Source organism: Cetorhinus maximus, chromosome 6 (genome assembly GCF_964194155.1).
Source record: "Cetorhinus maximus chromosome 6, sCetMax3.hap1.1, whole genome shotgun sequence".
NCBI classification, from domain to species: domain Eukaryota; kingdom Metazoa; phylum Chordata; class Chondrichthyes; order Lamniformes; family Cetorhinidae; genus Cetorhinus; species Cetorhinus maximus.
In genome coordinates this window covers 68063470-68077954 of record NC_135884.1, presented here as the reverse complement: position 1 = coordinate 68077954, position 14485 = coordinate 68063470, and the positions used below count along the sequence as shown (strand labels likewise).

General features: G+C 44.2%; 1 protein-coding gene across 1 annotated transcript in view; it reads left to right on the top strand.

Annotated features, from left to right (window-relative positions):
* Positions 1 to 1514, top strand: part of LOC144681805 (nicolin-1-like) — a 42678-nt gene extending 41164 nt beyond the window's left edge. Inside the window, exons 6-7 of the mRNA XM_078543821.1 lie at positions 392 to 496; positions 1214 to 1514. Coding sequence (XP_078399947.1) covers positions 392 to 496; positions 1214 to 1255 — 147 coding nt within the window. The 3' untranslated portion in view covers positions 1256 to 1514. The remainder of the gene's footprint in view (positions 1 to 391; positions 497 to 1213) is intronic.
* The last annotated feature ends 12971 nt before the right edge of the window (positions 1515 to 14485 follow it).

Sequence of the window (14485 nt, the reverse complement as noted above, 5' to 3'; positions counted from 1 at the left end):
CAGCTCTTCAAGCCTGTTCTGCAATTCTATTAGATCATTAGATCTAGTGTAAGATAATGCAAGATGAGCAAGAATTGGGGAAATTAAAAGGGTAAATGGACAGAGAGAAAGTGGGTGTGAGGGAGGGGCTAGTACAAAAGGATGCCGTGGCAATGAAACTTGTGTGAAGGAAAGCAAAATAGGAGGAAGGAGACAGAGGAGAAAAAGGAGTTAGTGGCAGCACTGAAGAGGTGAGAAGAGAGTTAATTTTGAATTGAAGGACCATGGTAAAGAACAGTGTCAGCATGAAATTGTGTGTGAGGGTTACCAGTGTATAAACAAGACTGTGGAGGACAAGGTGCAGTCATTACACTTTGTTCATTTTTGTTCAATTATAAACATCCTTTCACAGGGACTACCAGATCCAGAGGTTGTAGCTTCCACTGTTCAGCAGATGTGGGTGTTAACTGAAATGGTCCGAAACAATCCAACGACCAACCGCGTCGGACGGTTTGATGTAAGTATTGTTATTGCCCTCTCAGTGTATGTTTACAAATAGGCAGAATGGAAAGTGAACACTGCTAATAAACGTTATATTTATTAAGTCTAAAGAGGCAGTCTCAACATTATGATGTTGCTTAAAAGTAAAAACGTGGCTCAGAGGGGTAAGTGATGACCTGATGTAGCACCAATATCTTCAGACCAGAAGGTTACAGGTTCAAACCACAGTCTACGCTCAGTTAGCTATTCTCAGCTGGCTTGTCAGTTTAGGGCAGCTACAGTTGATCTTAGCATTCCTGGACTACGAAGGAAGAAAATCAGCCAGAGTTCCCACTCCTGATCAACGTACCTTTTAATTTGTTTTTGTAATTTGTGACTGAATGATTTAAATGAACGGGCCCTTCACTTTTACACAGCTTAGAGGAGACATTGTTCCCAATCACTATTCAGTGACCCCTACTGGAAGTCCTTTTGTGTAGATGTTGTTGAAGGCAGGATTGAGGATGTGTTTGGATGGCCTCTGCAATCCGCCAGCTTGTCAGTGCTCACAGTCTGGACTCTTACATGAAGTAAGGCCACAGGAAAAGAGCAGCAAAGGGATTAAAATGTGTACAGTGGATGTTTAGGAGGGAAAGAAAGATTATTGAAAAATTTTAAAAAGACAAGGAATTGAGATGCAGATAGAATATGAAGGAATCAGCCTTACTATACTTTATATATATCCTGTCCACAGGTGGATGGTTCCTACGATGTCAACCTGCTATCCTACACCTGACTGACTCATCCTACAGCACTGCTCCTGCTGGGAGGACCAGAGAATACAGAGCTCCTTGTTTATGACTGCTTGCAGGCCTACATCAAAAGCACTTGATGTCCCCACACATGATGTCCCCGCTGAAAATTGAAGTGAAACAGGAGCTAGTGTTCTGCTATTTGCCTGAGTGGGATTTCTCTCAGTTCAAACTGTTCTATATCACCTCCCCCACTAGTGTTTTATATGTACAGAATTAATAAATGTAATATACTGTAGTTCTAAATATATGTTTTTTTTAATTCTTTCATGGGATGTGGGTGTCACTGGCAAGCCCAGCATTTGTTGCCCATCCCTAATTCCCTTGAACTGAGCAGCTTGCTTGCTAGGCCATTTCAGAGAGCAGTTAAGAGTCAACCACATTGCTATGGGTCTGGAGTCACATATAGGTCAGACCAGATAAGGATGGCAGATTTCCTTCCCTAAAGGACATCAGTGAACCAGATGGGTTTTTACAAAAATCGATGATAGCTGTGATGGTCACCATTGCTGAGACTAGCTTTATATTCCAGATATATTCATTGAAATTAAATTCTACCAGCTGCTGCAGTGGAACCTATTTGAACCCATGTCCTCAGAGCCTTGGCCTCTGGATTACTAGTCCAGTGACATTACTACTACTACACCACTGTCTCCCCCTAATTGTAGTAAAAAGAGCCATTATTAAGCTTCACAAGTTCTTCAGATTATTGGACCCCACAGCTGGTATCAGACTTCCTGTTTTGCATAATTACAAATGTAGTTATGAAGAGTAAAAATGTGCATCTTTAATGGTGCTGTACAGTATGTCCTCCCTTAGGTATGGTTGCATTCCTGAAAATCACAACTTTAAGTGAATCATGGGTTCCCATAGGAATCAATAGTAAAGCTGGAGTTAGATTTCTTCGGACATTTCTTGCCTAGAAAAACCAATGTACAAGTACATTGTACCTGTGCAGCTCTGTGCATTCCTAGCTGGAATATCTTGCAAAATAAAATAAATCACTGACTATAACAGGAATACTAAGTACATTCATATTAGATAATACTAAATTGCCTAAACAAGCCCCGAGTAGCACAGCTTCTATGTCTCACCCACAGCACTTCTGAAGCTCAGCTTTGCTTGCTTGCCTTTTCCACTGTGACTCTCTCTATCTTTCCTTTCCCAATCTGTCTCTCTCTCTCTGTCTCCTTTCTCACTCTGTCTCTCTCTTTTTCCACTCTTTTTTTCTCTCTTTCTCTGGAGCCTGGACCCTTCCTGACAGTCTGCAGGGGTCACAGTCCTGTCCTGAAGAGGGGCCACGGAAAGAACCATCTATGGTACTGGGGCCCTGCTCCCTCCCTCCATCGCCTCCCGAGTTTCTCACACTTCAGCAGCCAGCAGTTTCCTATCCCTGCCCTGCGTTCCTGCTCCTGGATCTTGTGCCTCACTCCCCCTGCCACCTGGGTCTCTGGTGACTGTGGTGGCAGCTCCAGCATCAGGACATGGTGGCGGCTGGCCCAGAGTGGGGGTTTGGGGGTTGGGGGGTGGGGGGGGTGGGTGGGGGGGTGGAGTGGTGCCAGAGTACAGATGACGTAAATTTTTAAAAAGCCATAAAGAATAAACAACATTAAAATGAAACAACTTTAAGTGGGACAACTTAAAATGAGGACTGACTGTACAGTTCAAGGATACTCTAGCACTCACGGCTGCATTGTTGATGGTGTAAAAAATAAACACTTTTTTATCTACCATAGAATTGCCTTCAAAAAATGGAAGGCAAAATAACCAAATCAACAGAAAAGCTGGAGAAAAATGACCAATGGAGTAAAATGAAAGATAACCTGACACTGCATTGAACATTTGTATGGAGGGATGCATAATGCTGCCACTTCTCATGCTTTGATTGAAAAATGTAAAAATAGATTGTCAGCCAAAGAGTTACATTCTTTATACATCACTGAGGCAAAGTTTGTTTCACTGTTTGCTCAATGTCCATATCTGTCCCGTAGCTCGCTTGCACATTTCCCTTGATTCTTTACATTTGACATATACTGTGATGGAGGTAGTGGACCAGCTTTTACTGTGATGGAGGTGGTGGACCAGCTTTTACTGTGATGGAGGTGGTGGACCAACTTTTACTGTGATGGAGGTGGTGGACCAGCTTTTACTGTGATGGAGGTGGTGGACCAGCTTTTACTGTGATGGAGGTGGTGGACCAGCTTTTACTGTGATGGAGGTGGTGGACCAGCTTTTACTGTGATGGAGGTGGTGGACCAGCTTTTACTGTGATGGAAGTGGTGGACCAGCTTTTACTGTGATGGAGGTGATGGACCAGCTTTAATTTTAAGTTGTGGATTGTATGTAAAAAGTTCAACAAGAGAGAGAACACAATTGGAGCTAACGATGAAAACTTAAACAGACAAATAAGAAAACTAAGTTTAAGGGAACATGTAGACAATAGCAATCTTCAAAATAAGGTTTAAAATAAAGTTCGAGAAAGATATAGGCAAGACAAAGACCAATAATAAAAACGGAAAATTCTGGAAATACTCAGCAGGTCTGGCAGCGTCTGTGGAGAAACATACAAATATTTGTACGAACATACAAATTAGGTGCAGGAGTGGGCCATTCAACCCCTCGAGCCTGTTCCATCATGGCTGATCTGATTGGGGCCTCAATCTGCCTACCCCACAATAGCCTTTGACACCCTTGTTAGTCAAGGATCTATCTACCTCTGTCTTAAAAATATTCATTGACCCTGCCTCCACTGCTCTCTGGAGAAGAGAGTTCCAAAGATTCTCCATTTTAAATGGGAGACCCCTTATTTTTAAACAGTGTCCTCTAGTTCTAATCTCTCCCACAAGGGGAAACATCCTTTCAGCATCCACCTTGTCAAGTCCCCTCAGGATCTTATATGTTTCAATGAGATCACCTCTCAATCTTCCCAATGGATACAGGCCCAGCCTGTCCAACCTTTCTTCATAAGATAACCCCCCCCATCCCAGGTATCTATCGAGTAAACCTTCCCTGAACTGCTTCTAATGCATTTATATCCTTTCTTAAATAAGGATTACAAAACTGTACACAGCACTCCAGATGTGGTCACACCAATGCCTTGAGTGACTGTAGCAAAACATCCCCGCTTTTATATTCCATTCTCCTCGCAATAAATGACAACATTCCATTTGCCTTCCTAATCACTTGTACCTACATACTAACTTTTTCTGATTCATATACCAGGACACTCAGGTCCCACTGTATCTCTCCATTTAAGTAATATGCTGCTTTTCTATTCTTCCTGCAGAGTTTAACATTTCAGGTCCTATCATCATATCAAACATTAACTCAATGTGTGGAATTTTCCATGCCCGTTAACGTTGGATATCATGGTGGGTGTGGCAATATGGCAGGAAGGCCAGAAATTGGTTTCACAACGTCATGAAATCAGTTTGCAATCGTCCACTCCACTTGTCAATGACGAGCCACTATTCCCGCTGTTGCACGTCAGGATCTTCATTTTATTACATCTACGTATCATTTTAAGTCCAAATCACCAGAATCACGATCCCCACCCCCCCAACCATGTCAAATTTACCACCCACATCGTCGGGAAAACACACTGGTACAGAACACGTCTTGACAAGCGTGACGTGCAGAAGTCGGGACTTAACATCAGGGCCTTGCTCACTTCGCGGCATCCGAGGAAGCCCAACAGCCACCGGATCCTGGAGTAAGGTGCATTGCATGCTGCGTAGATTCTCAAGGACATGGCTCCACCACAAAGCAGCCCATGGAAGGTGGAAGGTCACCGTTGAGGGCCTGCTTCAGGACATCAGTGTCTTGGTCATGGTCTGCTACTGATGATTATCGAGGGGGTGGAGAGGAAGGTCTAGGCTTGACTGGGAGAGGAAGGTATGTCGGAGGTGAGGTTGAGAGTGGGGATACAATGGTGTCGGGGGGGTGGGGGGGTTGAGGTTGGGGGGGGGAGGAAATATGGGGGAATAGGGTGTAATGGAGAAAAAACGGCTACTGGGGATGTAGGCGTGAGGAGGGAGGATGTTGTAAGGGAAGGAGCTTGGAGGGGGAAAGGAGTTCAGAGGTGGGCATGAAGGAGTTCGGAGAGGGGAAGGGCTTCGTGTGGAGGAAAGAATTACTACGGGGGAAGGAGTCCAGGAGGAGGAAGGAGTCCGGAGCAGGGGGGGGCGGAAGTCCAGGGTGAGGAAGAAGTCAGAGGGATGGAGTCAGGAGGATGGAAGGAGTTTGCAAGGGGGAAGGAGTCTGGGGGTGGGGAAAGGAGTCCAGGGGGAGGAAGGAGTCAGGGGGAGGAAGGAGCAAGGGGAGCATATGTCCAGGTGAATGTGCGAGGGAGGGATCTGTGGAGTCGATGACTGCCGCCTGGGGAGTGAAATGAGGGTGGGTGTGGTAGGAGAGAACGGTGAGAATGAGAGAGGGCAGAATGAGCCGGTAGGGTAGGAGGGTGAGGGTGCGAAGGTAGCAGTAGAAGGGACGGCAAGGGAGGTTGGTGGGGTCTCGGAGGCAGACATGGACCCTGGGGGTGGGAAGGAGATCAGGGAGGTCAATGTGAATGGGGGTGGGATTCTTTGGAAGGTAGGGAACATGCATATTCACCTGGACACCCTGAAAGAAGTGTTGTAGCTAGTAGGTGATGGTGGAGAGGTAGAAGGTGATGCCAGGGATGGTCAACAGGGGAAAAGGACATGGGTGACTCGGGGAGGGGAAAGGACAGGGGAGCTGAAGACAAATTTTACCAGCACCATGCTTCTAAAGCCGAAAGTGAGCAGAGACTCGTGTTGGGCGGGAACAGGTGCTGCATGGGAGTGAGATCAGTGGCTGGGCGGAGATGCAGGTCAGCTCAGATCGACAACTGAAAGAGAACCCCAGCAGGCAGCAATGAAAATGCTCAGTACATTGAGATGAGTGTGATGGAGGAAGGATCCACATGCGAGGGAGAGTGCTTGCACAAGGCTCCAAAAGGCTCTGTCTCACACACGCACTTCTCCCTCCAGAATCATTCGTGGGCCGGCTGCATACAGCTGAACTGCCAGTGGGGGGGATGTAGGGGGAGGGCTTGTGAAGCCTGTAAATGGAGCTGAAAGACAACATTACACATTATTCAGTGAAAGTGAATATATTTTCAAATTATAAAGTGACAAAATATGTTCACCTGTGCAGCCACTTGTGATCAGAATATCTATATTTCTAGGCCTAACACTTCTAGCTGCTGCCCTGACATCCGCAGCAGGGGTGGAGACAGCCCCTGCAATGGTTGGCCCTGTTGTCTCTTATAACTTCAGCATGTGTCCTCTGGAGAGCCGAGGCCTTGAGAGCCCTGGCTTGCTTTGGCTGTATCCTGTGGGCCAGCTGCTCCCTCTGCACTGACAGAGGACAAGATTAAGGGGATCACAGGCAAAGGGGACTTGGAGGGAGACGACAGCCTCTGAGATTCCTGATTGGATGACCCAGAGGTCTACAGTTGCCGCTCCTCCTCCCTTTAGGTGCCTGAGGGCCCCAGCCTGACTCCTTGAGGGGAAGGAGCACCTGGAGTTGCCCAGCTTCCCCTTCACATTGCCACTGCGGGAAGTCACCCATGCTACCATGATGGAGTGCAGTTCTGCACACATCTCCACGTTCTGCTGGACCAGGGTCTCCATGGCATCCGCCATCCTTCCCATGGAGACCTCCATATGCGCACATGTGGGCACCACTTCATCAGAGAGCAGGCGGATCCACTCCTCCGACTCGCGTGCCACTCTGTTGAGTCTTTCCAACAGCTGTGTGTGATGTTCCCCCGCCTTCAGCTGATTCTCCACAATGGGGAAGGCTGAATCCAGAGGCTCATTGTCTGAATCAGACCTCACAGATGCCTCTTCCCCTGCAGTCCTCCTAGTGCCGGTGAGCTCATCTGAACATGCCTCTTCCTGCTACGGACACGTGTCTGTGCATTGACCACCAGATTGTGAACCCAAGCCTGCTCTAGATCTGGGTCCCACAGAGGTGTGTGTCTCTGCGCTGATGGAGGGTGTGAGTAAGCGTTGTGACGGGTCTTCCTGGCTGCTTATTTCCAGATCTTCAATAGGGAAAGTGTCCTCTTGGCTGGAGGTAAGGACACAGATGGAGCTGAGGGACCAGCTGGCTGAGGACATCAGTCACTTGGCAGAGCTCCCTGTGAACCACAGTAGAGATAATTAATGCATGACAGCAGATTCAAAAGCAGGAGAGAGAGCACTCACATTTGTGTTGAGAGAGGGATGAGGGTTGAGGGTGGGTGTTCGCCGCCGACCTCATCAGTGCCACAGGCACCATCCACATCCTCACCAGTCAGCACGATGGCACGCTCCTCAAAGTGAGTTGAGGGGCCTAATATGGGCCACTCCACCGCCCCCATGTGGGACCTCTCCCTGCTGTTGTCAGCCAGCCTGTTCTGCATGAAAACAGATGGAGAGAGTGTGAGCAGGACACACGGCACTGTGTGGAATGTTTGTGTGGTGAGCAGAGCCCTGGACAGGATGAGGACGCGAGCGTGAGAGGATATGAGTCTGGTGGAGATGTGAGGGTGTGTGTGGGAATTAGTGGTGTTGTCCTTTGAAGTGTGAGATCCCTGTGGAAGTGTGATGGGTTTGAGAGTGTGGGAGTGGGTGACATTGCTTGCTGGCCTTCACCCAGATTGGGGGGTAGAGGACTTTGCAGCGGGCCTTCACTGCGACCAGTAGGTGTTTGAGGGAGCATCACTAATTCTGGGGGCAGCATGTTTCCTGCCTTTGCTTCCAATGCCTTAGAGAGTGCTAGCTCTGTGCAAATATGGCACCCGGTTTACTGAAGGCCTGATGTGAAGGCGGTGTGGTGAGTGAGGGGACGCCCCACCAGCGACCCGGCGTGTTTCCCGGGAATGCATGATTAATGAGGCAGAATTGGCACAATACGGCGTGAAAAGCCACCATTGCTGCCAGTAGGTAAAACATTCTTCTTCCCGCCGATACCACACTTAGTACAAATCTGGTACAATTCCACCCCATTTCTCTCTCTCCACAAATGCTTCCTGACCTGTTGAACAATTCCAGCATTTTCTGCTTTTATTTCAGATTTCTAGCATCTGCAACATTTTGTTTTTGGACCAAAGTAATAAATTGGAAAAAGACTCATTTTAAGAAGATGAGAGTGTAACTTGGGAATATAAACAGAAATAATTTAGTGACAATGAAGTAGAATAGCAAGGGAAAACTTTAAAGTGGTGATCAATAGAGTCCAGGGGAAAGATATTGCACTAAAAAAGAACAAGCCAGCCAGCAATGACGCTGCCTTGTTCAATAAAGAAATAAGGTCAAATTGGAACTAAAGAAAAGCGTTACGATTCACTCTGAGATCAACAAACAAAAGAACTGAAATCACCAAACAACCACAACAAAAAAATTGATAAACAAGATTTCACCTTTTCTGTATTTTAACAGTCAAATCAAAGTCAATATGAATTATACATTACACAGTGGATATAGGAAATTTAGATATTGCTTTATTCAAAGGCTGCCTGCTTGTAATCCATGATAAATGTTCCGGTGCAATTATATCAACTGTGAGCTCATGTTGGCTCAGTCCAATACATCCAAAGAACAGGAGAGGACATGAAACTCCAACCATCCAAAACTCCAAAGGCACAAAATGTCGAATGCCCCCATTATTACTGCCCAGGCAAATCTCCAAAAATGGCGCTTGGCTCCCACCCAAAAAGGTTTCCCAATCCAGTAGAATTAACAACTGCAGACGAGTGTCCATATCCACACAAAAAGCAGGCATCCCAAACAAACTAAGATAAAAGCAAAATACTGCAGATGCTAGAAATCTGAAATATAAACAAAAAATGCTGGAAAAACTTGGCAGGTCCGGCAGCATCTGTGGAGAGAGAAACAAGGTTAACATTTTGAGTCTGACTGTCATACGGACTCGAAACTTTAACTCTGTTTTTCTTTCTCCACAGATGCTGACAGACCTGCTGAGTTTTTCCAGCATTTTGTGTTTTCATCCCAAGCAAACTGACAGTTTCGCTGACAGATATTCTGATGATGATGGCTTTTGTTCAAATATAATTGACGAAGAGTAAAATCTCCACCATAGCCTCTGAGTGCTATCGGGATACAACCGAACATTGGAGGGCCCATGGCCTCTTTATTTAAAAAAAAAATTAGAAATTTTTCAATAAATATTACAATATTTATTGCAAGATGTTCCAAGTGTAAGTTTTTCATCCATCCAATATAAGGCATCAGGGGTAAGGTGGAAGGACCTTCATTAACAACCAGAATGTGTCTCTTCTAATCTCTGTTAGATATATTGAATCCAAATTCCCAGTGTGTACATTCACTGAGGCGCTTTACAGCATACTAAAGGCATACACTAAGTACATTTACACCAAAGGAGAGGCTGAATATGAAGAAGAGATAAAGTATTCTCAGACACATGAATAACATAAAAAATGTGGAATAAGATCATGCCTCTAGATGATAAACATGATAAAGTAATGGCAGAAATATTAAATAAAAACGAGAAATTCTGGAAAAATTTAGCAGCAGAGTCATACGGACTTGAAACATTAACTCTGTTTCTCTCTCCACAGATGCTGCCACACCTGATTTTTTCCAGCAGTTTTTGTTTTTATTTCAGATTTCCAGCATCTGCAGTATTTTGCTTTCATCTTAATGCAGAAATATTAAATACTTACTTTGCATCAGTATTTTACAGGAAGGCCAACAAAATGCATATCACATTAGAAGAAGTGCTCAAAAATGATTCAAAAACATGTATGATAGAAAGGAGATAATTGATAAACTAACCAAACTTTTAAACGATAAACCCTTGGTCTGGTTGGTTTACATCCACATATAATAGAAGTTAGTGAAGGGATAGCAGAAACACTATTGTATATAAAACAGGAATAGTGCCAGAAGACTGGTGGTCAGCTAAAGTGATTCCTGTATTTAAGAAAAAAGGGGAGAGAACAAGTCCAGGGAACTATTGACCAATTAGCTTAATGACAATGGTAAGAAAGATAATGGAATCTTTAAAGGTGTAATAGAAAAATAGAAACTGAAAAATATTATAAAAAGTAGTCAGCACAGATTTCAGAAGGGAAGGTCATGGCTGATTAATAGTAATTAATTATTTTCAGAAATAACAGATAGTCTAGACAAGGGTAATACTGTAGAACTATTGGCCCAAATCTTCTAATCATAATTGAAACCGCTGCATCCAACACTGATCAGACAGAAAACTGCCTGCTTATCTGGATATGTTTAGAAAGACCAGACTTCTGATCCCGATGCAGAAGAACTCCCTTTGTGAAGCAATCCTCACAGAAAGCAGGGAAGAGAATCAGCACAGATGCCACACCGCCTTTTTATGGCACTAGCTGCCATAAGGTAAGTTTAAATGTCCAATGTGAATGTTAGTGAATGGGTGTTGGATGAACGAGTGAATTGGTAGGATAGGAGATGAGCTAAGTGGGTAGGGGGGATGAGCTAAGTGGGTAGGATGACAGGTGGGTGAGTGGGTCAAGGGTAGACAGGTCAGGAGGTATTGTCAGGTTGGGAGCTAGTCAGATTGGGGTGGAGGGGTAGTCTGGTGGTGAGGTGGCTAGTTAGGTCAGGTTGGGGTGGGTTAGTTGGGTGGTGGGAGCTAGTCAGGTCTGATTGGGGAGTAGTCACGTGGCACAGGCTGGTCAGGTCAGGTTGGGGGTAGTTGGGGGGTCGAAGAGGGAGTCAGAGAGGGTCAGTGTGGGTGATTGGGAAGTCAGCTGTATAGTTACGGAGGAGACTAGGATTTTTCTGTCAAACATTTCCTGGGTAACTATTCAGGTAACTGTGGAAATGTCCAAAGTCTCCGACTCTAACTCAAAGTTGGAGATATTTTCGGAGGGACCAAGGGATCAGGGAAATTGCCCATCCAAAGTTCAAACTTCCCAGGCAATTCCCATAGCATCAGCATGTCGGGATTTCCATGGGATCCCAACGTGTATTTTGAGTCATACAACCAGTCTCCAATGATCTGAAGACCTGAAGATCTAGGCCAATATATTTGGATTGTAAATCGACCTTTAATAAGTTACTGCATAGTAGACTTATGGCTAAGGTCGGACCTGTTGAGTCAGGGGACAAGTAGCATAATGGATAGCAAGCTGGCTACAAAACAAAAAGCAAAGATTGGGGCTAAAGGTAGTTGATTCTCTGGATTGGCAAAATGTGTTCCACAAGGATTGGTCCTGGGGACGTTGTGGTTCACCATTTACATCGATAATTTAGGCTCAGGAATCAGAAGAACAATTTCAAAATTTGCAAATGACTCTAAATTGGGGGTGTGGTTAATATAGGGAAGGACTGTGACAAAATACAGGAAGACATTACTAAACTTTTAAAAATGTATGTGTAATTGGCAAATGAACTTCAATATAGATAAGTGTGAGATGGTACATTTTGGTAGAAAGAATAAGGAGGCTACATATTTCTTGGAAATAAGTGTCTAAATGGAGTAGAGGAACAGAGTGATCTGGAGGTACAGATACACAAATCACTAAATGTAGTGATGCAGGTTAATAAGGCCACTACAAACAAAGCACTGGTTAGTTTCTGGGGTTCATTTTCAGAGAGAGAGAAATGAAAAGCAGCAGAGACATGTTAAATTTGTATAAAGCCTTGGTTAGACCACATTTGGAGTGCACAGTCTAGTATTACAAAAGAGATACAGGTGCAGATAGAGAAGATTTACTGCATTGGTACCAGAACTGAGTGATTATACCCATCAAAAAGAGTGAACAGGGTAGGTCTCTTTTCTCTAGAAAAAAGCTTGAGGTGACTTTATAAAGGTGTTTAAGATGACGTTGTTTGATAGAGGAGACATAGAGGAAGTTCTCTCAGTGTTAGAGAGACCAGAACTGGTTGCCATTAATATAAGAAAGTCACTAATAAATCCAACAGGGAATTCAGGAGAAGCGTCTTTACCCCGAATGTGATTAGAATGTGGATCTCAATACCACAAGTGGTGGTTGAAATGAATGGCATAAATGTATTTAAGGGAAAGTTAGATCATAAAATCATGGAATAGTTACAACACAGAAGGAGGTTATTCATCCCATCATATGCATGCCGGCTCTCACAAGGGCAACTCAGTTGGTCCCACTTTCCCCCAAATCCTGAAAGTTTTTCTTTCTTTCCAGATAATTATTGGAAATTCTTACAGGGCATGACAGGGCATGACAGGGTAGATGTAGCTAAGACATTTCCCTTGGCTGGTGAGTCTAGAACCAGCAGACAGTCTCAGAATGAGGGGTAGGCCATTTAAGACTGAGATGAGGAGGAATGTCTTCACTCAGAGAGTGGTGAATCTTTGGAATTCTCTACCCCAAAGGGCTGTGGAATCTCATCATTGAGCATGTTCAAGACAGAAATCGATAGATTTCTGGATACTAATGACATCAATATGGAGATAGTGTGGGAAAGTGGAGTAGAGTAGATGATCAGCTATGATCTAATTGAATGGTGCAGTAGGCTCAATGGGCTGAATGGCCTACTCTTGTTCCTATGTCCTATGTTCCTAATTCCCTTTTGAAAGCCATGATTGAATCTTCCTCCACCACACCCTCAGGTAGTGCATTCCAGATCCTAACAACTCGCTCCATTAAAGTTATTCCCCATGTTGCCATTGGTTCTTTTGCCATTCACCTCGAATTGGTGTCCTCTGATTCTCGACCATTATGCCAATGGGAACAGTTTCTCCCCATCTACTGTGTCCTGACCCCTGATAATTTTGAAAGCATGAGGGAGAAATAAATAGAAATATATTCTAATAGGGCTGGATGAAGAAAGGCGGGAAGAGGATCATGTGGAGCATAAAAAATTAGCTTGGACCAGTTCAGCCAAATGGCCTGTTTCTATGCTGTAAAGATTAGGATCTTGAGTTTCCGCTGGATCAAATCAGCCAAGCTAGTGCAAAAGATCAAAGAATTTCAGATGCAAATTACAAACAGTGTAAATCTAGCTTCTCTGATTATTCATGCTCATTTGAAAAACATTGTGCTGGAAGCCAGTCCTGCCCACGAAACTGGGCACATCCCCAGATCAAATTAATCACCATGCCGAGTTTCTGATAATTATTGTGGACCTTTGAAGTGATACTTAAAATTACTCTTTTTTTAGGGGCAAGAGCACTAATAGGCACCTTTTAAAAGCCTTTCTTAATTGACAAAGGAACTCACTAGTATGCACCATTGTAACTGGTAAGTAGTTCGGTACAGTTTTTTTTCCAAGTTATGTTCAGTTATTTAAAGTCAATTTACTTACAAGTACTGGACTACAAACTCTGAAAAAGCTTATGTTTTGTGATGAACCCATTTTCAGCAATATTGCATAATGATATAAGAAATAGGAGCAGGAATAGGCCATAATGCCCCTTCAGCCTGCTCCACCATCCAGTCAGATCATGGCTGAACTTTTGTAACAGCTCCAATTCCCCATCCTGTCCCCAAAGCCCTTGTTTTCCTTAGTGCACAAAGAATTATCAATCCCAGTCTTAAATATACTCAATCGGCTGGCCATCCACAGGTCTCTAAGGTAGAGAATGCCAAAGAATCACAACCCTCTGAGCTAGAAATTTCACCTCATCTCAGTAGTTTTAAATGGCCGACCCCTTATCCTGAGACTATAACCCCTAATTCTTGACTCTGCAGCCAAGGCAAACAGCCCATCTGTCATCTATCCTGTCAAACCCTCTAGGAATTTTATACATTTCAATGAGATCACCTCTCATTCTTCTAAACTCCAGAGAGTATAGACCCATTCTACTCATTCTCTCCCTGTAGGACAACCCTCTCATCCCAGGAATCAATCTAGTGAACCTTTTTTGCACTTCTAAGGCAAGCATATATTTCCTTTGCTGAGGAGGCCACACTATACATAGCACTCCAGGTGCGCTCTCACCAAAGCCCTATATGATTTCAGCGAATTCCTTATTGCTATACTCCAATCCCCTTGCAATAAAGGCTAACATGCCTTCCCAATTGCTTGCTGTACCTACATGTTAACTCCCTATGATTAGTGGACAAGGTCTCTCTGAACACACAAAATTTACTAATCTCTATTAATAAAGTTCCATTCTTAAGTATATCAAGGAATATTTTTAATGCAAAAAAATGTTCTAAAATGTTGTCTGAATGTACTGGTCGATGGCAAACT